A 22,208-nucleotide genomic window follows, 5' to 3' on the forward strand; every position below is an offset into this window, starting at 1 on the left:
GGGAAGACGAGAGGCGGGAAAGGGCGGCGCGCGAGGGAGGCGGGAAGGGAGGCAATGCGCGGCCCCATCATGGCGCCGCGGGGATAGTCGTCGCCTAGTGCAGATCCCAGATCTCGCAAAGCAAGGAAGTCAGCCGGGGGTCTTTTGTTCTCCATGTTACCAGCACTTCCGCGTGGGTGTGGTTGAGGGTGCGCAGTTCCGTGAGGCGCCCAATAAGGCGTGCGAAGTGCTGGGGGTCCTCGGGGTGATAGATCTTCGAGTACTTGTAGAGGATGCCCAGGAGCGGCTCCTGCAGTTCTTCTACGTGCCGCTTGTTCCTCAGGAGCGGGCGGTCTGGGAGAGCGCCGTGGGAGAGTGCAGTTAGCAGGCAATCTCGCACCTCGGGCTGCTGCGGGAGCGCGGGCAGCGCCCGAGGCGAACGGGAACCACTCGCCTCCCGGTTTACCTGAGAAAAACACCGTTGTTGCTACGAGCAGGGCATACTCGGTCTCTGTCACTTTCAGTTCCCCCATACTTCTGTAGAAGTAAAACAGCGCGGTAATGAACTCCTCGGTTATACCTGAAGAAGTTAAACAAAATAGCCAGCATATTATTTCAGTGAAGAAACAGACGCTGCCATTACACGTTATGTTTGCCCTAATCTTGTACGGGCTGTTGGCATTGCATGAAACAGTAAATTTCGTGAAAACAATGTTAATCTCTAAAGTAGCAGCAGTTTTATTGGAGCTGTAATGTGGAATTGTATATATAAATGTTTTACTGAAGGAGATGTACAAACATGAACACCACCTTTCCCTTCCATGAGGGTACACGAAGCAAAGCAGTTTAAGGGAGGGGAAGATAATGAGCAGTGCCCAAAGCGATGGTGTTAGTTGCTCACTGGGATTAAGAACAGGTTCAGCAAAGCAAAAGATTCCCAAGTATTTTGATTCTGAGACCTCCATTACCTGAAGTAGTAGTGGAAGTTGGACTCTCTTCATTGTGAGACATTTCCATGGAATAAATGTTTTTATCAACGTTTTGAACGTAACATGTCCCATGATCAGAAAGTCTTACTTGACCTGGAACAAGAGAGCACCAGTTCCCAGGTAAGTTTAATGTGACTTAATAATTAGTCTGCTTCTGCTTTGCAGATAAATACTTGAAAATGTGCGAATGTTTCCGAGACTCAGGTAGAAAGAAATTGTTCTTTTTAGCATCTAGCTCCAAGTTAATTTGTTGCATTATTTTTCGTCCAAGTCTCATGTTAAACTTGACACAATACAAAATGTCAGTTATATAGTTATTACCCATCCATCCCACAATTTGTGCAAACACTAGAGAATTGTTCTTGGTTTGTAACCAATGGGAAGTTGCTCTTTGAAAAAAGCCTATAAAATATAAATGGGAATTACTGGTACTATTTTAAGTACCACTATGGTTGAATAGGAAATTATTTGAGATTAAGTGGATTTAAATTAATGGAAGTTGTTTCAAAGTGGCAGAACCTCCTACTGGTGTAGCTAGAAAGCTTGTTAGTCAAACTTACTTTCACTTGTTGATGGTTGGTATTCGCTAATTCTTTGGTTATACATTTGAGCTGAACGCAAAAACATTGCCTCAACTGTTGACCCCTTTAGCAGTGCAAGCTGATCTTCACTGGCTAAACTTTCAAATCCTGCAAAGAAAGACACATATTAAGCATAAGGGAAGACCGGGGCTGCATTTAAGCCCCTAACATGAACTGATAGAATGATGTTTTCAATAAGAGCCTTTACCAGAAAGGAGGAGCCATAGTTAAAAGACACATGTACCAAAGACTGTTGGTATCTTTCTTGCTAGCTTGCAAATTGAAGAAGTGTAGTTATCAGTGTCCAGCTTTAGAAGATTCACAGGAGGACACATGAAAAATGTTGGCACTAAGCTAGACTTCACTGGAAATTTCTTAATATCTGACTTACATCATGTGGCCTAATACTTTATAAATTTGCTACATTCCTTAGTGAGTGTTCATATTCTTTGTATTCATTGACATCTGGTTTTTGTTTTTTTTTTTAAATTTCACCTTTTGTCCACTTGTTATCCACACTTATTATTCAAGAGCAAAGGAACTTCATTCTTCTCAACCCTAATCAGAGCATTATATATAACATAAAAAACCCAAACAGCTTATCCATTCATTCAGATCTTTTTCACAGTAGTGCTAAATTACATCAAGTATCTGCTTTAGACATGTTGACTGTCTTTTGTCAGTAAGTTTTAAAACTTTAAGAGTAATGAAAACACCCTCCCTAACAAGTGTTATTCTGTCAACTTTATATTGGTTATTCTGTCAACTTTATATTGAAAGGTAGTGAATTTAACTGCATGCCCCCTTGTTATTTATTAAAGGAAAATATTATTAGTAATACCTGTTAATCTCTGCTGTATTGCCTTTTCCTTTGAAGGAACATCTGTTTTTTTCCTTGATGACTATAATAAATTGAGAACTGAAGTGGATTTCAGAGAATGTGTTATAATAGTAATTAACTGAGGATGGTATTAAAGTCCACATATTTTCAGAAAATGTCTCCACTCCATGTCATAGATGAAAGAGAAACCAAATCATAACAAGCTTTTGAAGTATTAACTTCAAACTTGTTCTCTTGACAAGCAAATGGTAACACTGATCATTAGAGTTGGAAGACAAAATAATTAATTGAATGAGAATTTCCTTGAATGCTGTATTTTCCTATTTTTCTCAGATTCATGTCATCAATGTGGTTTATGCATCTTAAAGAATAAAAAAAATTAAAAAATAAAAAAAATCACCTGGAAGTCTTTTTGTGAAATCTACTAGCACTTGTACATGGATGACTGCTGTCTCAGAGAGATGGAGAAAACTTTCCTCAGGACTTGCAGTTTCTTGTAGCTGCATGAAAGAGCATTTAGACACCTGATAAAACCAAGATACAGTGCTTGGGATAATAATAACTAAGCAATGAAGGATTGTTCTGTATACATACAAACTTCCTTGCTTCCTCAAGGGGAATTGTGTATTTTTGGTGTGCTGCTACAATATGGTCAAGAAGCTGATGTTCCCTGGGAGTAAGTTCCAACTTCTCCAGAATCTGTTAAAAAAGTAAAACAATCAAGTAACAATGACTTGGAGCAAAAGTAAATTGTAACAAGAATTATCTTAAATAGAAGAATATCCCACTTTTCCAGATCTTGTTGTAGATGATACATGCTTACTGTTCAGTCCTTCATCTTCCAGTTTTATGTTGCAAAGAAAACTGCTCTTCTGTTTGAAATTCTTTCTGAGTCGCTTTGACTTACATTGTACTTCAGTCAGCAAACCTGTAAGGCATGGAAGCATGTATCAATATGTACATTTCCTAATAATTACAATTTGAAGTAATCTCTTTTATTATTACAGATACAACAAGTTTTGCATCACACAAACCACCACCTGTAAGAAGCTGTGCGTCCTAAAGAACATGGCAACGTGGCTTTGTCTATGTTTAGCCCATATGTGGGCCTAAACTACAGCAGTTGCTCTATCACCCAGTGACCTCCCAGTTTGAGAAGGGTAATGGAAAATGAGAGAGAAGCCCATGGGTTGAAATGAAAACAGGTTTAATGAAACAGCAGAACTACCACTACTGCTAATGCCAATATAAAGTATACAAAGTTTTACTCAGCCCAGTAAACATACAGCAATGACAATAAAGAGAAAAAGCTGTCCTCCTGAGCAAGACCTTCCAGGAATGCTATCCTGTAGTGAAATGAGGCAACCAGGTGCCACTAATTGCCAGGGAGTGAGCATGAGCTTGTGTCAAGCCTAATTAGGGTAAGCCCCAACTGCGCATGAGCAGAACCAGGGGGCCAATAAAAGGGCAGTGGGGGCCCACCCTAATTAGGCACAGGGGGGCTTGACACAAGCTCATGCTCACTCCCTGGCAATTAGTGGCACCTGGTTGCCTCATTTCACTACACTATCCCTTGAGAAGAGCAAGGAGAAGAAGCCCTTGCCCCCTCAGCAAACTTCCCCTTTGTAATCAGCATGATATTTATGGTATGGGGTACACCTGTTAGCCAACTTGAGTCAGCTGTCCTGGCTTTTTCCCCTCCTAGTTCAAGCTTCCAACTGACTCCAAACTACTCATGGTTTGCACACCATGGCTCTCCTATGATTCTATGCCTGCAAAACCAGGAAAGTTATTTATTCAGTGGATTAGTGTTCAGCATCTACCAAAGGCCTGAGTGTTTGCAGTCTTCTTACATTATCTTGGTTATGACTGTGTATACAAGTGTGAGGATTTTTCATTAAAAACTATTGTACTGGTTTTTTTGTTTCTGAAACACAAAAGCACATCTGATATGCTTACTTCTGTCCTGTCACAGTTCAGGATGGTAGTATTGTCTTTAAACTGTAGTCCTGTTGTATTAGGAGTTATTTCCCAAGCTGTGGGAGTTTCTGCAGATGAAGATGCTACAGTGCTACTGACTCAAAGTTAAATTTTCCTACACCTAAATGAGGTTTAGACTGATACCATTGGGCACTAATGAGGAGAAGGGTTTGACTTTTGTTTTATCCATGTTGATCCATGTTTAGGAAGGATATTGAGGTCCTGGAGCAGGTCCAAAGGAGGGCAACCAGGCTGGTGAAGGGACTCGAGCACAGACCCTATGAGGAGAGGCTGAGGGAGCTGGGGGTGTTCAGCCTATAGAAGAGGCAGCTCAGGGGAGACCTCATCACTCTCTCCAACTCCCTGAAAGGAGGTTGGAGCCAGGGGGGGGTTGGGCTCTTTTCCCAGGCAACTCTCAGCAAGACAAGAGGGCAGGGTCTCAAGTTGTGCCAGGGGAGGTTTAGGTTGGAGATGAGAAAGAATTTCTTTCTGGAGAGGGTGATCAGGCATTGGAATGGGCTGCCCAGGGAAGTAGTGGATTCTCTGTGTCTGGAGATCTTTCCAAAGAGCCTGGATGTGGCACTGAGTGCCATGGGCTGGGAACCGCAACGGTGGTTCAAGGGTTGGACTCGATGATCTCTGAGGTCCCTTCCAACCCAGCCAATTCTATGATTCTATGATTAGGAAAGTAGCCAATATGGAAGGAGCACTTACATTCTGCTAGCATTCCCACAGCTTTACATTTCTTCAGGCGACATTCCTGGCACTTCCTTCGCATGTACATGTCCATTTCACAATGACCACCATTCTTGCATAGATACACTGCATTTTTGGTTATGCTACGTCGAAAGAAACCTACAGATAAGGATTAGGTTATGAGTGAAGAAATCTAATGAGCTTCATCTCATAATGATTTAGAGAATAAGTGTATTGGGGTTTTTTTGTTTGCTTTTTTTTACATTATTTTGATTTTAAATTTGCTTCTTAACAACATAGTTTTGTCTTGTTCTTTCTTATTCTGATTAATAATTGATTTTTTTGCCTGATAAAGACAGCTCCCATTTAGCAAGTTAAAATATAAATAGCAAGTAATTACTACTTGGTTTTATTGATTTAATACAGTTATTAAAATGTAAATCTGGAGTGAGTGTGTTAGATAAAGGGTCCCTTAGAGAAAGGACAATTCCTATTAAAGAATAGCAAAATCCGTTTGCTTAAACCACAGATGTGGAACATTATGTTGAGCATCGTGGGGCCACAGTGCTGGGTCAGGCAGAGGTCAGCCTGTTCCCCTCTTACCTTTACAGCCTTCACAGGTCAGTGCGTTGTAGTGATACCCAGAGGCTTTGTCCCCACACACCACGCACAGCTCCTCCTGCCCCTTCAGCTTCAAAGAAGAGTGGTTTAATCTTGGCCTCTTCAGTCCTTGGTATCCATCATCACCAGTGTGGGCAGCCAGGAAAGGGGGTTTGCTCAGTTCACAGCTGCTGCTGCTGCACGGCCCCTCGCTGTACAGGGGATCCAGGCTGTATGTGGTGTACTGGGACTGGGGAGGCTGCAGCACTGGGGGAGGGATGGGAGCTGGGGAGTACTGGCAGTATGGCCCAGCCTGAAAATCAGTGTCCTGTACCTCGTAGCTGATGTGCTCTGGTAAAACATCTGGATACAGAAGAAATAGAAAATTTATTAAATCCCTGAATAATATTTTGGCATCAGCTACCCGAGGGTTTTAAAATGGTTTATATCTTAAATATCTACATAAATATTAGAGAAATATGTTTCTCTAATACATCAGAAGGGCCTCTGACTCATTATTTTTAAATGTGCAACATGGAATGTTTGTAAGTAAAACTTTAAATACAGAGAAAATGGTTTGGGCAGTGTCATGTCCACTGGATTCTTGTTAGTATGCAATTGAATGTCACTTGCCACCTGATGATAGAGCTACCTTTTGATTTTACACCAAAAGGTTGTTTTTATTCGTTGTCCTTGTTACAGAAGAATATTTTCCTGTAAGCAAGAGAAGTTGTTAATAAGCAAAATGTTTTACTGACACATATTTCAGGTATCATTTTGAAAATGTCACCTAAAAAGCACCTGAGAAGGATGGTCCAGAAACTACAGAGTGGTAAAAATTGCTGCGTCGGGAGTCTTGTGGTTGAAATGAAGTGGAATAAAAAGTGAAGACTTGTTTATTTAGTATTTTTTCACCTACAATTCTTTATAGTTAAGAAATTTTGTTTTGGTAAATTGTATGTACAGAATTATGAAGAGAGCTTCTTCATTCAATTCTGTCTGTAGAGTTCTAATTTTATCCAACCCTTTTTAAATGAACAGAGATGTACTGAAAAAAGTTTGTGCAAGAATGAACAGATGTTAATTTTACTATGATGTATTCCATAAAATAAGAAATTTGCTTTACTCACCATAGTACTGTATGGGCTCAGGAAGACAATACCCATCAGGTACAGTGACAAATGCATTTGCCATATTCTGCTCCCAGCTACACTATTTAATTCACTTTGCTGTGTGATAGACTTCTAAGAAGGCAACCTATAGAAATGGAAAAATAAGACAAACATCAGGTGAGAACAAATTGCTGGGTAAGTTTTGCTAAAGACATAAAAGCAGAAAACTCCAGAGGATGGAAGTCTGCAGTTCATAAGCAAAGTTGAGGTATGTGCAATGTCACATAATACTTGCAACGAGGTTGTGAGACATTTGATTGTTGTAATAGTACAGATTCACAGTAGAGTCCATTCCTAAATTTCCAAGTTATATTTAGAACTGTTTTGCTCCTAATTTTACACTAAATCATGTGGGGGAATCAGACTAATAATTGGTTAAGTTTTTTTAGTTCAGGAAGCAATTAAAAGGGTTTTCACTGGATAGAAGAACCTTGCTTTCAGAATGACTCAGGGCATTTGCACTAATGAAATGCAGTGGATGTTCTTTTTCTGCACAAAGATGGGCTTTTAGTGAATTTGCTTCATTCACATGTTATGCAAATTTGAATCAAGTAAATACAGGAAAATAATCTGGAAAGGCCAGCACAGAATATCTCTTCTTCCTATAAAAACTCTGTTATTAAGTCAAATTCAGCTTTTCCCCACTTAAGCACTGCCTAATTTACATTATATTCCAAATTTAAGAGCTGGAATCCCTTTAAAAGTGAAGAAAAAAAAAAATCAGTCCTGTACATGATGTATTGCCCTCTAGAGAGCTTTTCTATATCCCTTGCAGAGTAGCTACTGTTCTTTGAACTCAAAGCTTACCTTATTTTTCAGTAATTTCACTTTATAAAGAAGTCCTGAAGAAGCATGTTCTAAAAATTCTTAAAGAAGTTTTAGGAAAAAAAAAAAATATATATATATAGACACCAACATCTTTGAGGTTGAGTTTTTATTGGGGTTGTGTTTAGATAGCCTCTAGTATGGAGTAGCAGTTAAAGAGGTAAATAGGAAAACTTTTACCTGCCCTCTTCTCCCTCTTGCATGTGTGGAATGTATGAGAGTATCACTGGTTGTGTATCTGATGCCCCTTTTGTAAGGACTTCACAAGACAATTTGCCAGTGAACTATTCATAGGCTTTTCCTGAGCAGATGGGAAAGGCAAAGTTGAAAATGGCAATTATCAAGAAATCAAACTCCTGTGAGAGCAACATGATTCTCCTGTATGTGCCCCTTGCAGAATTTACAGCAAATTTGGCTTAAAGATCTTCCCCCAAAACCTCATCTATTGGGTTTTGTGCTATATATATACCTAGCTACAGCTGAAAAAGTGAATATATCACTTCAGGGAACTTGAACTGAAGTCAGGTCTTGAAAGACACACACACCTTCCCCCCAAACTGGACATGTCTTTGGAACTGAATACTTTCTTTTTGTGTTGTCAGCAGAAGGTGGTAAGATGCAGTGAGGCTGGAATGCTGATTTATTTGTTATCTCTGCTAGTAAATATTTGTTTGAAAGAGAAATGACTCACTGAATCATGAGATCCTTATCACTTAGATCAATTTGGCCTGGTCAAAGTCTACATTTTTTAAAAAAAAAATGGGTATCTGCTGAATAAATGTGTTTCTGGATTCCACTAGTTCCTTTAAATAAAAATAATAAAGGAATACAGGCTAAAATAAAATTACACTATGGTAAAATTATTTTTGGGGAAGTATGAAGTACATGTTACCAAATGCAAGGTGATTTTTTTTATTATAAATCTTGGAAGCAGGCTTTCATCAGGCAAAATGTACTCAGTATGGGTATTATAGGAGAATAGATTTAGAATATATATAGAATAAAATATATAGGCCTACTCGTTGATTTTTATTGCTAATAACAGTGACCAGTAGCAACCACAGATTTCCCAGCTTAGCATGACACTTCGTAAATGAAACTGGTAAAGAGGATGTTACAACAGTATCAGTGGTAAAACTAGTGGTTATTTGAGGAATGCCATATTGTCTTGATTTGAGACTTAATGTTTATGCCTCTGCATGAATATAGAGTGTTTCATTTCCTGACACTTGAGAATTTAGCCTTATAAGCTTCTTCTTATGATATAAAATTGCCAGGAAGCTGAACAGGAGCCAGCAGTGTGCCCAGGTGGCCAAGAAGGCCAATGGCATCCTGGGCTGGCTCAGGAACAGCGTGGCCAGCAGGTCCAGGGAAGGGATTCTGCCCCTGTGCTCAGCTCTGGGGAGGCCACAGCTTGAGTCCTGTGTCCAGTTCTGGGCCCCTGAGCTCAGGAAGGAGATTGAGGTGCTGGAGCAGGTCCAGAGAAGAGCAAGGAGGCTGTGAAGGGACTCGAGCACAGACCCTATGAGGAGAGGCTGAGGGAGCTGGGGGTGTTGAGCCTAAAGAAGAGCAAAGTTGAAGTAAGATTGGAGTCGTAGCTTTGGGTGTTTGGGACAGCTATACCATTCCCAAACCAAAATATTTTGTGTTAATTTTTTTCTTTTCTGTGTACTCAAAATACAGCCATATGTTTTGCATATGTGTGTTTTAAAAAGGAAGTAAGAAAAATATATTTTCAGAGATGATGCATTAAGGTTAGCCTAAAAAGTTGAAATAACTATGAAAAAAAGATTAATTTTTTAGTAACTTGCTTTGTGGAATTGTAATCAGTAACACGGAATGAAAATCTTTTGTCCTTAGTCAGAGATACTGATTTCAAAGACAATGTTTTCTGCATAAAGGCACAAATTCCCTGCTTTTCCTTCCCCTCAGTTACTTCTGCTGGGTATTTTCATGTGTGATATTCTGATTATTTGAAGGGAGAAAGTTGTTTGGTTTTAATTTTAAAAGCCTCTACAAGTGGGATAATTTAATTAATTTTATTTTATCAGAAGATGTAACCTAGACTCTAGGTTGCTTAAGCATGTTTGAAAATGTCACACTTCTGCAGGCTTAGTTGTGACAGTAATCAGTCTTCTGAATTAATAAAGTTTGATATAAATTGGAATGTGCATTAGTTGAAGAGGCTGGTTATCCATCTAGTACAGAACTTGAGCAACATTCAGTTATTAGTCTGAACTGAAAAACTATTCAATTTGGCAAAGAAAGCCATTAAAGAACAAAGCAAAAAGCACTTAATTGACAAAAGCAGAATCACAAACCAGTCACTTCACAGAATATACGTGTTGAGAGTAGCATACATACAGTACATCTATTTATTTCTTTTTTAAGGTGAAAGATGTTGGTTTTGTAATTTGTATGAAGTATTATATCCCAGAGTAAGATATCACTGGGTTACTTTATTAAGATGCAAAACATACTTGTAGAAGAGGCTCCAGGGGTCTCTTTAAGAGGTTTGTATTGACAGTACTTTAACTGCTAGGGTAAATATTTTGACAGTTGAGTCACAGGGAAATTTCTTGTTTACAGGGGATTTTAGGAACTCAAGCTGAAGGTTTTCAACACATTATTTTACAGACCTTGTGGCAGATTAATCATCATGGAGTGAAAGTAGGTTGTGCATTTTAATCTCGGTGTTAATCACTGTACTTTCTTTGCTTCTGGAAAGCACAGTTTAATTTTTTATTTTGTGAACTTTAAAGCAAAAAAGAAAAAAAAATTAACTTAGGACAATTGGTGGCAACTATGTGTGATGCCAGGTGATGTATTCAGTTTCACTCAAGCAATTGAATAATCACTGATTACTGTAATTAAAGAATGATTTTGTAGGATCAGTTGATCGATCCTCTATGTAGCTTATAGGCATTATGAAGGATTTATCTGTTTCTCCCAGCTTTATTGTGCCAGGAGATCCCCAAAGTTGCTGTTTGAAGAAATCCCACTTATCATTGTGTTATTTCTTATAATTTAATAACCATAATAGTAATAGGCTTATGTCACTAATGACCATGTTGCTGCAATTATCCTGTAGCCTTCCTTTGCAATTGTTACCCCATGAATTATTATTTCCAAGGCATAATACTTATACATTGTAAAATACAAGGTTAGAGGTTGTTTGAAACATACAGTTTTCCAGGTATTTTGGGGAAGGGAAACAATTAATTGAAATGGAAATTTGTTTTACTTCAGGTAATATTAAATGAAGAACTGTTGGAACAAATTCTTGGCAGTAGGATACCAAATTTAAAAGTGCATGTTTTGTATTTTCCTTTAGTTGGCCATTAAAAAAAAAAAACAAAGGAAAAAAGAAGTAAAAAGTAGAAAAAAAGCCCAGTGTCTGAAATATTTTCACATGACAAATTGATTTATGGCTAGAGCAACAATTTGTAATCCCAGAGCATTCAGAGAAGTAAATGAAATACTTACAGAAGCTCCTGAGTATCTTGCTTCCAGAGCTGAGTCTGCTGGGCTGCAGCGTTGATCCTAGCTCTGAGTCCAGCTGGAGCAAACTGGGCCTTTTCCCTATTTATCAGCTTCTGTGCATACACCAGGCTCCAGACACTCTGCAGAGCAATGCTACAGCTCTGAGACACAAACTTCCCACACAGTCTTTTCTAGGGTCGAAGCAAGGGCAGCTGCAAGTCCACATAAATCAAATAATAACTGGGTCATCAGGGACAGAGGCCATGGGGACCCTCACGTCATCGATTCCCAGAGTTCTCCCTGTCCAATTACTAAATATTCTGCTTTCTTGGTAGAATTTAAAATTCTCCCATTTTGATTGCTTAGCATTGACATGTCTGAGTGTTAATGGATAATGTCTTTGGGGACAAGTGGTTTATGCAGATCTGTTAAAAGCAGCCCTGTATAGCAACTTAAACCTCAAAAAACTCCACTGGTAAAACTGAATGAACACTTTTTACAAGTAACATTTTTTCCAAAGCAGCATGTCTTTAACACATACCATTGGGTGTTTCATACAGCTTTTCAGCCTTTCTTATGAAAGTTGGAAAAACAAGCAGAAGTTTGTAAAATGTTGCCTTCAGCTTTTAAATACTACTGACTTTGCTTTAGTACTTTTTCTGATAGAAGATACCTAACTGGTAAGCTGTTCAAGTGTACCTGTGGGACATGGGGATTTAAAGCCTAGTGACCTCAGGAAACTTCAGACTGAAGCCCAGGTTTTCAGAAGGTATCTAATCCTTGTTTTGTTCCTGGGGGGATTCAGCATAAACTAAATCTGTAAAATATGTATATAAGAACCTAAAGTTGTTGTAGAAATTAACTGTAGTGCCACATAAGTATTAGCTCGTGGTCATTTACTCCAACCCACATACTGTCTTCATAGCTTTGGTAAGAAAACTGTTTTACATAGCCATGCAGTGATTCAGAGCAGGTGACTGGTCTGTGTTAAATACATAAATTTACATTATTTTAACAGATAACTTCTATTCAGATCTTTGTGTGACTATAAAAATGGGACACCTGAATACCCAGCAGTGTTATGTAACCAACTGTTCAGAAGAGGAAAATAATTTTTACATGCTCGTAAAGACTCAAGAAATAAAAAGGTTATTCAGGACTAAGGAAGATTTAAATTAGATACTAGAGAAAGGAATTATGGTGGTTAAGAACACACTAAAATACTTGCCTGTGCAATACTTATATTTTGAAGATAAGTTGGGCTACCTGAAGAATTTAGGAACTGTTGCCTCTGAATTATTTTGATCTGTAAAGGAGAAGAAAGGACTTTTGAAATCTCTTCCAGCTCTATTTTTTGTCATTTTTCCTGACATATATCAAGTTTGTAAAACATTGATAAAATCTCTGATCTGTAACATGCCTAGAAAATAATCACACACTTCAAGCATGCTTTACTAGAGGTGAGTAAACAAAATGTTATTCATGGATATAGCCTGAAAAGATTAGCTGAGTAAGTTCATGTCATGAGATTCCTCACATCTAGAAGTGCCACTGAAGTGGAAAATAATGGACAGGAATGTTTTTCATATCAGATAATCAAATCCAATGACATCAGTCCAACCTGAACACACTGCATTGCACCACTGTGGCAGCCCCATTTCCATCATCAGTGTAAACTGGGAGCTTCTGTGCAGTCACAGAATGGCATTGATGCAGTTTGGTCTAAGAATCCGATGAGTCCTGAAGCTGCAAATCAAGAAAGAGCTTCCCCACATCAATACCTGTTGAAATAATTAATTTTCAAGCTAATCAGAATTCTTTGTTCATCTGAAGTAGAGATTTTAGATCTCTGTAACTTGTTTGGAATCTGAACAGTTAAATGAAATCATATCTACTCCAGCTGGATCTTCTCTACATAACTGACCCATTCAGCTTGATCTGGTATTGGATTGTTTATATAACTTCAGTAATTAACCACTATCAGCCTCATTAATGAAACATAAACCACCTCTTCTGCTCATTTATAAAGCATTTGTCAAACAAAACTTAAACAAAGGGCAGAATCTCAGAAAAACAACAGTCCTTCAAAAGCTACTGAGACTCTGACTACAAGTAATTATGGTCACTTTGTTGATGTTTTTTCAATAAAAATGAAACAGAAGTGATGGCATTGCCTATTGCTTTTGGCTAACTTTCCACAAAAACATCTGAGATCTGTCACGTAAGGGCAGTGATGCCTGGACAACTATTTTGGCCATTTTAGTACAAAATACTGTTTGTCCAGCTCATTACTGTAAATCATTAAATGATGAAAGCAAGAGTCAAATACTAAACAATTGGGAGCCTTTGGAAAACTAATTACTAATTACAGTAATCGTTGTTATATGTGAGTTAAAGGTTATATTGGAACGCAGATTATTTCATTATAGGATTAAGTCTCTCCTGTTAGTCAGCTGTTCTGAACAGCACTAAAGAAAGCTGAAGATTAACAACAGAATTTATATATTAAAATGATCTAGCATCATCTTTTCCTACTTTTGTTTTGGAGGAATAAAACGTTTTAGAGGCATCAAATACACAGACAAATTTATGCCAAAAATGTTGTGTTCTAAGAGCTACTTGCATCTACAATTTGTTAAGGAACTCATGAAAAAACTGCAAGCTTTCTGCTAACACTCTTTTTGGTTATTTATTAATCTTTAAAAGACCCAATGGTTCTGGCTGTGTTAGGATTTTCTGTATGGTGCGGGTGAGTGGCCAACATTTGTGCAGGTTGGTGTTATCTTGCACTCTTGATTCTCAGCAGAAATATTTAATTTGAACATCATGCATATCTGTTGTAGGAGGTGGTTTTGCTTATTGCTTGTTGGTTAGCTTCACTATGCATTTACCTGTGGGCTTTTCACACTTATGTAGAATTGTAATGAGAGAGCCAAACTGCCTCAAACTTACTTGAAAATCTCAAGACAGCTTGCAAAAGGTTCCTGTTCCTTCTGTGGATTTTCTTAAGCTTGGTATGCAGGGCAGTCTCACTACCTGAAGGTACAGTAGGTACTAATAAGCCCATCCAATCAACAATTACAAAATCTGTGGGTATCCTTACATTTCCATCTCTCAATACCCTGTGTCAAATCTATGTTTCCCCTTGGCAGAAAGACCAAAATTTGTCAATAAAATGCTCCAGTGCATCTGTATTCATCAAGGCACAACGTGGAATAAAGATATCAACTAAAGCTTGATTACAATCTTCTGCAATGATCTCAGAACTCATTGTTCATAGGCAGTACTTGTAAATTTAACAACAGAGGTTCTTAAATTACTGTACTTATTTGTAAGCAAAGCACAAAAAAGCCAAGTCCTGGACCAAATTTCCATAAAGCAGGATATCTTGACACTCTGTATTAAGAATCCAGGAAGCTGAACAGGAGCCAGCAGTGTGCCCAGGTGGCCAAGAAGGCCAATGGTATCCTGGGCTGGCTCAGGAACAGCGTGGCCAGCAGGTCCAGGGGAGGGGTTCTGCCCCTGTGCTCAGCTCTGGGGAGGCCACAGCTTGAGTCCTGTGTCCAGTTCTGGGCCCCTCAGCTCAGGAAGGAGATTGAGGTGCTGGAGCAGGTCCAAAGGAGGGCAACCAGGCTGTTGAAGGGACTCGAGCACAGACCCTATGAGGAGAGGCTGAGGGAGCTGGGGGTGTTGAGGCTGGAGAAGAGGAGGCTCAGGGGAGACCTCATCACTCTCTCCAACTCCCTGAAAGGAGGTTGGAGCCAGGGGGGGGTTGGGCTCTTTTCCCAGGCAACTCTCAGCAAGACAAGAGGGCAGGGTCTCAAGTTGTGCCAGGGGAGGTTTAGGTTGGAGATGAGAAAGAATTTCTTTCTGGAGAGGGTGATCAGGCATTGGAATGGGCTGCCCAGGGAAGTAGTGGATTCTCCGTGTCTGGAGATCTTTCCAAAGAGCCTGGATGTGGCACTGAGTGCCATGGGCTGGGAACCACGGGGGGAGTGGATCAAGGGTTGGACTTGATGAGCTCTGAGCTCCCTTCCAACCCAGCCAATTCTAGGATTCTAAGCATTGCAAAATAATTATATTGAATCCCTTGGTCAGCAGTTTATCAGCAGTGGAGTCTTGCTGCTGAGAGGCTCAAATAGCTGGATATATCCATTTATCAATGATAATGTTTTTTCTTTTTTGCAGCCTGGATTCCATCTTAAGGACATTTGTTTAATAGTAAAAAGAATATTAGATTCATAAATTGAAATGCTGTGTTGCAATGGGTGACTACGATTTATCAAGGCAGGATAATTAGGATGAAAAATATGACCAAATTTTTTGGTAATAATTTTTGTCACAGAATGACTCTGTTTTGTGCAACAGTAATCCACCTTGAAGTATAGTTTAGGAAGTGGAAGAAGAAGATTCACTTGGCCTCCTCTGTGTGTCTCTGTGCTGCAGATTTTGTTGAGAGCAATTCCAGTGAAACTGTGACAACAGCTAATGATTGTCTTAGCACCATTGCTCAATTTTAAAAGCAAACAGTTGAAAAGTTCTAGGTGTGTGGTGAGAGAGAGGTCTGTTTTGCTTTTTAAACAAACTGTAGCTGCTGAAGTATTTGACTGTTAGACACTTGAGGAGGGGCTTGTGGTGTAAATGAGAAGTATCACATTCAGCTTCTGAAAAATTAATGGCTGTTGCATTCCTGTGTGAGAACTGTGCTTTCAGAGATCCAGTCACAATTTTTCAGTGCTGACCACACTTTAACATGACTTCTAACAAAGCCCAGGAAATTTCCATCCTAGAAATTTGTCCTTTATTCCTCCATCTACTTCCAGCATTTTGATGCCACACAGTCTCTCATAGATGTTGCCATTTCCTACTGGTTGCTGCCTATGTGTATGAGTATCCATTAGTTATTCCACTGCCAGTTTCTGGATGTAACAGGCATTACCTGGTGCACATTGTTTTAACATCTTCAGTAACAATGCCTGAACTCATCCCAGGTTTACAGATACCATGTTGTGCTCAGGATTCTGTGCTGTGTCTGTTTAATGACTTTCTGTGCTTCTGGTCTGTCGAGGTTTCTTTCATTTTTTATGTTACTAGTGTGAGCAATACCCTCCTCAGCCACACTCAGAAATGCTATGTATTTATTCCATCACAGAAATACTATTTCTGATTTTTCAAAGATGGCCTAGAAATGGTTCTGTAGCAGCTTTGCTATTTTGGAGATCCTCAGTATGCTTCTATCTAGCATATACTTTTCCTGCTAGAACAAATCCATGTTGCATTTGACAAAATACAGCCATGTGGTTAAGAGTTATTAAAAGCATTAAAGCATTAACCTCTTGTAACCTCATTTTTCACTCTGTACACATACAGAAGTGGTTAATCGAATTGAAGTTAAACACTAAAAATGTTGAGAGGCCAAATTTATACATTCTCTTCAGTTTATACAGAACTGATGTGATAAGCTAAAGGAATTATAAGACAACACTACTCAGAAATTGATCATCCATTGATTTGTTTAAGCTCTGTTGCTGCATATTAGAAGTTTTGGTGACAAGCATTCCCAGCAATTTAAACCAAGGAGCTTTGTCCTGCTGGGATCCAGTCTGCATCCTGGCACCACATTAGTTTGCTCTACTGTCCTTTGGCAAACGATTCTGTGTCAAAAGAGCTGCTGCTGAGGGGGTGAGACACATCCTGGAGTGAGAATACAAGATGAAGCACTGTGTGGTGGTAGTGTTACGGACTCCATCTTCTTATTATTCTGCAATTTTATTTCAAGAGGCCCATGGAGGGACTGAACCGATCCTGAAATGAAAGTCTGACACAGCAGTGCTGCTCCACATCTCCCTTGCTTGCCTCTACTTCTGCACTTCTGCACTGAGATTGCTTATCTCAGGGATCATAAGGAAACTTTTATCTGATAAAGCATCCTAGATTTTTTTCTTATGTTTGTCTGAATGGGAATTTAAACTTGAAATACGACTCAAGTAAAAGGGATTCCTGTTAAAACATGTATTACTGTTGAAAACAATAAAGCGTGTAACTAAATTAAAAAAAGCCTTTTCCTACAAAATTAATCAAAGCATCAAGGATATCAGAGATCTCCAACTGTAGCTTTAGTTAGCAAATAAATATGAAAGAAGTCAGCATCACAAAGCTTGTTATTTTAACTTGAGTAGAGGATGTTTACTGTTAAAAGGGACAAACAAGAGCATTAGATAAGATGACAGCTCCACAGAGCTCAGACCAGAATTTATCACACACTGTTTAAGGGAGCATTTGAAAAGATAAGCAGACCGCCTGGGTCAAGGCTATGTGTCCTTCTGTAAACAGACTGCCCTGCAAAGCAGCTCTGCTCCCAGCGAGATGCTTCCTAGGGCCGTGTCCTGACACACTACAGACTCATCGCCTCCACAACTCGGATCTCGCCTCCATCTCGGACCCTCGGGAGCTGCGGGCGTGCGGCTCGAGGCCGCTGGGACCCGAGGCCGCCAGCGTGAGGCGGGCAGCGGGGCTGGAACCTCCCGCCCCGCGGACAGGCGAGTCCAGGGCAGGCTCCAGGCATCCGGATTTTCCTTCCACGCTGCCTCGGTTCGCGCGGTCCCCGGGACCCCGCACCATCCCGGGCCCCGGCAACATCCCATGACCCCGCATCATCCCGGGACCCCGCAGCATCCCGGGACCCCGCAGCATGCCGGGACCCCGCACCATCCCGGGACCTCGCACCATCCCGGGACCCCGCACCATCCCGGGACCTCGCACCATTCCGGGACCCCGCACCATCCCGGGACCCCGCACCATCCCGGGACCCCGCACCGTCCCGCCTGAGGGGTCCCGCGGGAGTGGGCGTGGCCATGGCACAGACGTGCGGCGGGGGGCGCCCTCTGGCGGTCGCGGCCCACGCGGCCCCCGGGCTCCGCGCACCGATCGAGCGGCGATCCAGCGATGCCTCGCGGCGGCCGGAAGCGGTAGAGGCGTCGTACGCGCGCGGCTTCCCTGTTCCGCGGGTGGCGGCAGCGGCCGGGGCGCGGAGGGGATGGGGCGGCCGCGGAGCTGAGGCAGCGGCTGCTGCTGCTCCCCTTGACGTCCGCCATGACCTGCACCATCGAGAAGATCCTCACGGACGCGAAGACGCTGCTGGAGCGGCTGAAGGAGCACGATACCGCTGCCGAGTCGCTCATCGACCAGTCCGCCGTTCTGCACCAGCGCGTAGCAGCCATGAGGGAGGCGGGCGCGGCCTGGACCGAGAAGGTGGGAACGGGCGGCGGGCGCGGGCGAGCGGGGCGGGCCGTGGGGCGCGGACCTACCGCCGTGTCTCCGCAGGGCCAGGCCGCCCCGGCGGAACAGGCAGACCCGTCCCGGCTGCGGCCGCATGTCCTCCTGTCCCAGGAGAACACGCAGATCCGCGACCTGCAGCAGGAGAACCGGGGTGAGCCTGGCCGCCGCCCCGGCGGGGGAGTGCGGGGGAGCCCGGGACTCCGGGGCGCTGCTGGCGGGGGGTTGAGGGGCATGGTGTGGGGTGCCGGGTGGTGGGGATGGGGAGTCCGGGGGGTGGCACTGCAGAGCCGGGAGTGATGGGTTGGCGGAGGGCGCTGGGGGGACTCCGGGGGCTTCCTGGGTGGTCCCCTGGGGAGGGGGGAAATGTGGAGCCCGTGGGCAAAAGGGGTCTCGCCTCGAGGACCTGGGATGCGGCTGTGTTGTCTTCTGTCAGGGTCGCTGGGTTCCCGATGTGGAAAGCGATATCCTAGCTAGCTGCTTGGCTAGTTTGCGGGGTTTGGCTGCCAGCAGCCCCAGCACGAACTAAGCTGGTAGTGAGTAGCTCTGGGCATCTGCCATCCCCTGTGAAAATGTGCTTTTTATGTGTGGCAATAACATGCTGTATTTTGCAGAGCTGTGGATCTCGCTGGAGGAGCACCAAGATGCATTAGAGCTCATAATGAGTAAATATAGAAAGCAGATGTTACAGCTTTTGCAGGGGAGAAAAGCTGAAGATGCACAACCAGTCTTGAAAGTTCATCAGGCTAATTCCTTGGTAAGGTGGGGTGATGACAGAAGAGGCCTCAGGACCCCTCTTCCCTGCCTCTTACTTGCTTTCAGACCACCTTTGTTTCTAGTCATGTTTCTGTTCCAAAATGTTTTCTGAAATTCTTGGCTGGTATTTTTTTTCTTTGTTCATTTTACTGCATACAGGTTGTAGCAGATACCACAGAGGATGCTGAAAAGCATAATACTTTTATGGCCCAGGTGAAGGCTTGTATACACTAGGTGGTAAATTCCCTGGTTTAAGCTTAATGCATATGATTCCATAGAGTAAAACTAAAATAATCAGAATTGTTTCTCTTCCTGTTCAGTAACTGAAGCAGAGGGAGAATCTCCTAATTCTCTGTGAGGTGCAGTATGTTTAATTTTTAAGAATCATAATTTCCAAATGTTTGTAAATCTGGGTACTTTGTACATTGTTCTAAAAGTGTCATTTCATCAGCACTTGGTGCAATGAGTTCAGAACTCCCAAATCTGTTTTCTCAGTCAGTCTTGAAGTCATTTCAGTCTTGATAAGGAAGGGGGCCTTATCTACCTGGCAGATGTGATTCTATTAACTGTTTTCACTGATGACTCAAGACAATGGACACTAAGGTACCTGTTTCAGTCTTGAAATATTATGCAAGTTAGAAAGCATTGCAAGTGCTTAGGAGGAAACACTTGAAATTTGAAGTAGGAAAATAATCCAAATTAAGAAAATTAAAGTGATTTGTTTAGAAAGGGATAAATTATTACTGCTACTTTTGCTTGAATATATTGAATATATTACTTTTATGTCTTTCAGGAAATTGAAAGTCAAATAGACAGAATATGTGAGATGGGAGATGTGATGAGAAAAGCTGTTCAAGTCGATGATGATCAGTTCTTTAAAGTTCAGGAGAAACTAGCTCAGTTGGAGGTAAGAACAGATACAATTGCTAAAGATAGATCAAGCTTTGGGAGTCTCTAGATTTAACTTACTCTGGACTTTATATTTGTATGTGTCAGGGTTTTATAACAAGAGTTTGGGGGTGGGATCAAGAAATAGAGAATGTGATTGTTTATTTTCAAGTTCTTGATATTTTTATATATACACATATATAGAAATGAAGCCAGAAAGAAAAGATAAGCTTTACATGGGGTGGTTCTCGTGTTGCTAGAACTGTTTTAATGCTTACTTTACAAAGTCAGTATTTTGTTTAGCTTTAAAGGAGTGTGGATATTTAAAGATTGTCCTGCTGTCTTTGTCAGAGTTCTCTTCTGTTATAGTACTTTAGCTGTAAATTAGCTCATTTCTATTTCAGAAAAAATGTTGATTTTGCAGCTTGAAAACAAAGAGCTGCGTGAATTATTGTCAATCAGCAAAGAGTCTTTTGAGGTGGGGAGAGAAGATCTGCCTGACTGTGAAGCTTAGGTCACAAAATAACCTTATCTCCAAATCTTGACTTCAGAGACTATTACAAAACTACCCTGCAAGGATGGGGTTTGATTTGTTCTTTCAGGTGTTTTCTTGTATGTTTGTTTTATCTTTCAAAATGTGTGGGCTTTTTTCTCTGTGTTTTTCTGATACTACACACCCTTGATGCTAAAGGCTTGCATTGCTGCTCTCTGTTTGTAACTGCAGCATACAGATGCTTAACAATGAAGTATTTGTGATGTGTACTCTTGTGATAGTTTATTTCCTCATTTCAAGGAAATAAATAAGCTAAGAATTCCAGATGTGCAAATGGCATTTAAATCCACCTTGCCAGTAGCTACAGAATATAACGTGGGTTGTGATTACTTCATAGAAAGAACAAGAGATTGCAGAAAAATTACATTGTTTATGGTAGGTACACATTTCGCTCTGCTTGCACAAAGCAGGTATGCAGAGCTTTTGCCTTGCTTCAGAGAGCTGCTACTCAGTATTTAGCTGGGTTAACATCACTTGGACAAAAGTTCAGAAGCAAAGCAAGAGAACAGCAGATAGCCAGGGGAGCACTGGAAGTATAAGGAGCATACTTGACATTGATTTATGGGTGAAAATCAGAGTGGACAACCCTTTCTGATGTCTGTTTGTTTCTGAAGGACAGTTTGCATCTTACCTTTTTTTTTTTCTTTATGGGTAGACCTGTTCTGACTGAACCAGTGCTCCAAGGTTTGTGGATACTGGCTAGCTATGATCTGAAGGCAGTGTGCTCGAAGCCTGCACACAACACAGCACTGTCAGATCAGAGCTCTCTGGTCTCCCACCACTTTAAAGTTCAGGAAGAGTGAGCGGAGGTCTAAACTAAGCCAAAAAACCCCAGGTAGACATGTTTTTAATGTTCCATCACAGGTAAGTCTAGTGACAGATGTTAGTAGTTACTGCAGAATCCTATATTGAGTAAAATTAGAATTGTAGTGTTGTCAATATTGCAATATTTCTAATGGCATTTTTATATAAAGATTTCTGTCTGTCTTACCTGTGATCAAGGAATGATCTTCCAAGAACAGCAAACATCTAATTTTCAATATTAAGTTTTTATGCCACTTTATTCCCCAAGAGAGAATTTTGATAAATGCAGAAGGTGATTTATGTTCCTGTGCTTATTAAGATACATGTTCTTGAAACCATTTGCAATATTCAGCAAGACTGTGTGGTAGATTCAAGGGATTTCTGTACGGGAGTGTTCTTGTATGCAATCCTTTTCCATTACAACTTATTTAAGAGGGAATAAAAAGCCCCAACAGGCAGTTATCTTCTCGAGTGTATTCTGTTGTGTGAATCCTGTGGATAATTCCATCTGTTCTGCATGTACCCAAGTATTTCACACCCCCTGTAATATTTACCATGCCTGAATGAGATAGATGCCCCCAAAAGCTGCATTTTATCTCTCTTAAATTAACATTGGCTGAAATTCCTGCAATGATGCAATTTTACCTTTGTTATCCCAGTGTAGGTTAACATACCTGTAATTGGCAACTCGCTGTCCAGTCTGAAAGAATGGAAACAGAACAGCTTTGACTGATGAGCTTATTATTCTTAGTGGGCCATAATTAGCACGGGAAGTGGAAACGTGTT

General features: G+C 41.1%; 2 protein-coding genes across 6 annotated transcripts; one reads left to right on the forward strand and one right to left on the reverse strand.

Moving 5' to 3' along the window:
* Positions 1 to 82: 82 nt before the first annotated feature.
* On the reverse strand, positions 83 to 11,387 carry LOC103525583 (bile acid receptor). Of its 2 annotated transcripts, XM_008490544.2 has the most exons (11): positions 11,150 to 11,387; positions 6,797 to 6,923; positions 5,670 to 6,029; positions 5,085 to 5,225; positions 3,179 to 3,318; positions 2,985 to 3,089; positions 2,791 to 2,890; positions 1,529 to 1,657; positions 948 to 1,061; positions 446 to 559; positions 83 to 333 (listed from the first exon to the last, which is right to left on the reverse strand). In XM_008490544.2, exons 2-11 carry the CDS (start codon positions 6,858 to 6,860, stop codon positions 95 to 97), a joined length of 1,506 nt encoding a protein of 501 aa, XP_008488766.2. In that variant the 5' UTR covers positions 6,861 to 6,923; positions 11,150 to 11,387; the 3' UTR covers positions 83 to 94. The 2 variants fall into 2 exon arrangements, with proteins under 2 accessions (XP_008488766.2, XP_030321420.1); XM_030465560.1 differs by lacking the exon at positions 948 to 1,061.
* A 6,661-nt stretch (positions 11,388 to 18,048) lies between these two features.
* On the forward strand, positions 18,049 to 21,896 carry SIKE1 (suppressor of IKBKE 1). 4 transcript variants are annotated; one of them, XM_030465566.1, is made up of 5 exons: positions 18,049 to 18,397; positions 18,470 to 18,575; positions 19,036 to 19,178; positions 19,971 to 20,084; positions 20,490 to 21,896. In XM_030465566.1, exons 1-5 carry the CDS (start codon positions 18,239 to 18,241, stop codon positions 20,577 to 20,579), a joined length of 612 nt encoding a protein of 203 aa, XP_030321426.1. In that variant the 5' UTR covers positions 18,049 to 18,238; the 3' UTR covers positions 20,580 to 21,896. The 4 variants fall into 4 exon arrangements, with proteins under 4 accessions (XP_030321426.1, XP_030321425.1, XP_030321427.1 ...); XM_030465565.1 differs by having other exon boundaries at positions 18,049 to 18,575; XM_030465567.1 differs by having other exon boundaries at positions 18,049 to 18,575; positions 21,274 to 21,896.
* Positions 21,897 to 22,208: the final 312 nt, after the last annotated feature.

The sequence above is a fragment of the Calypte anna genome, chromosome 26 (assembly GCF_003957555.1).
Source record: "Calypte anna isolate BGI_N300 chromosome 26, bCalAnn1_v1.p, whole genome shotgun sequence".
Lineage (NCBI taxonomy): Eukaryota > Metazoa > Chordata > Aves > Apodiformes > Trochilidae > Calypte > Calypte anna.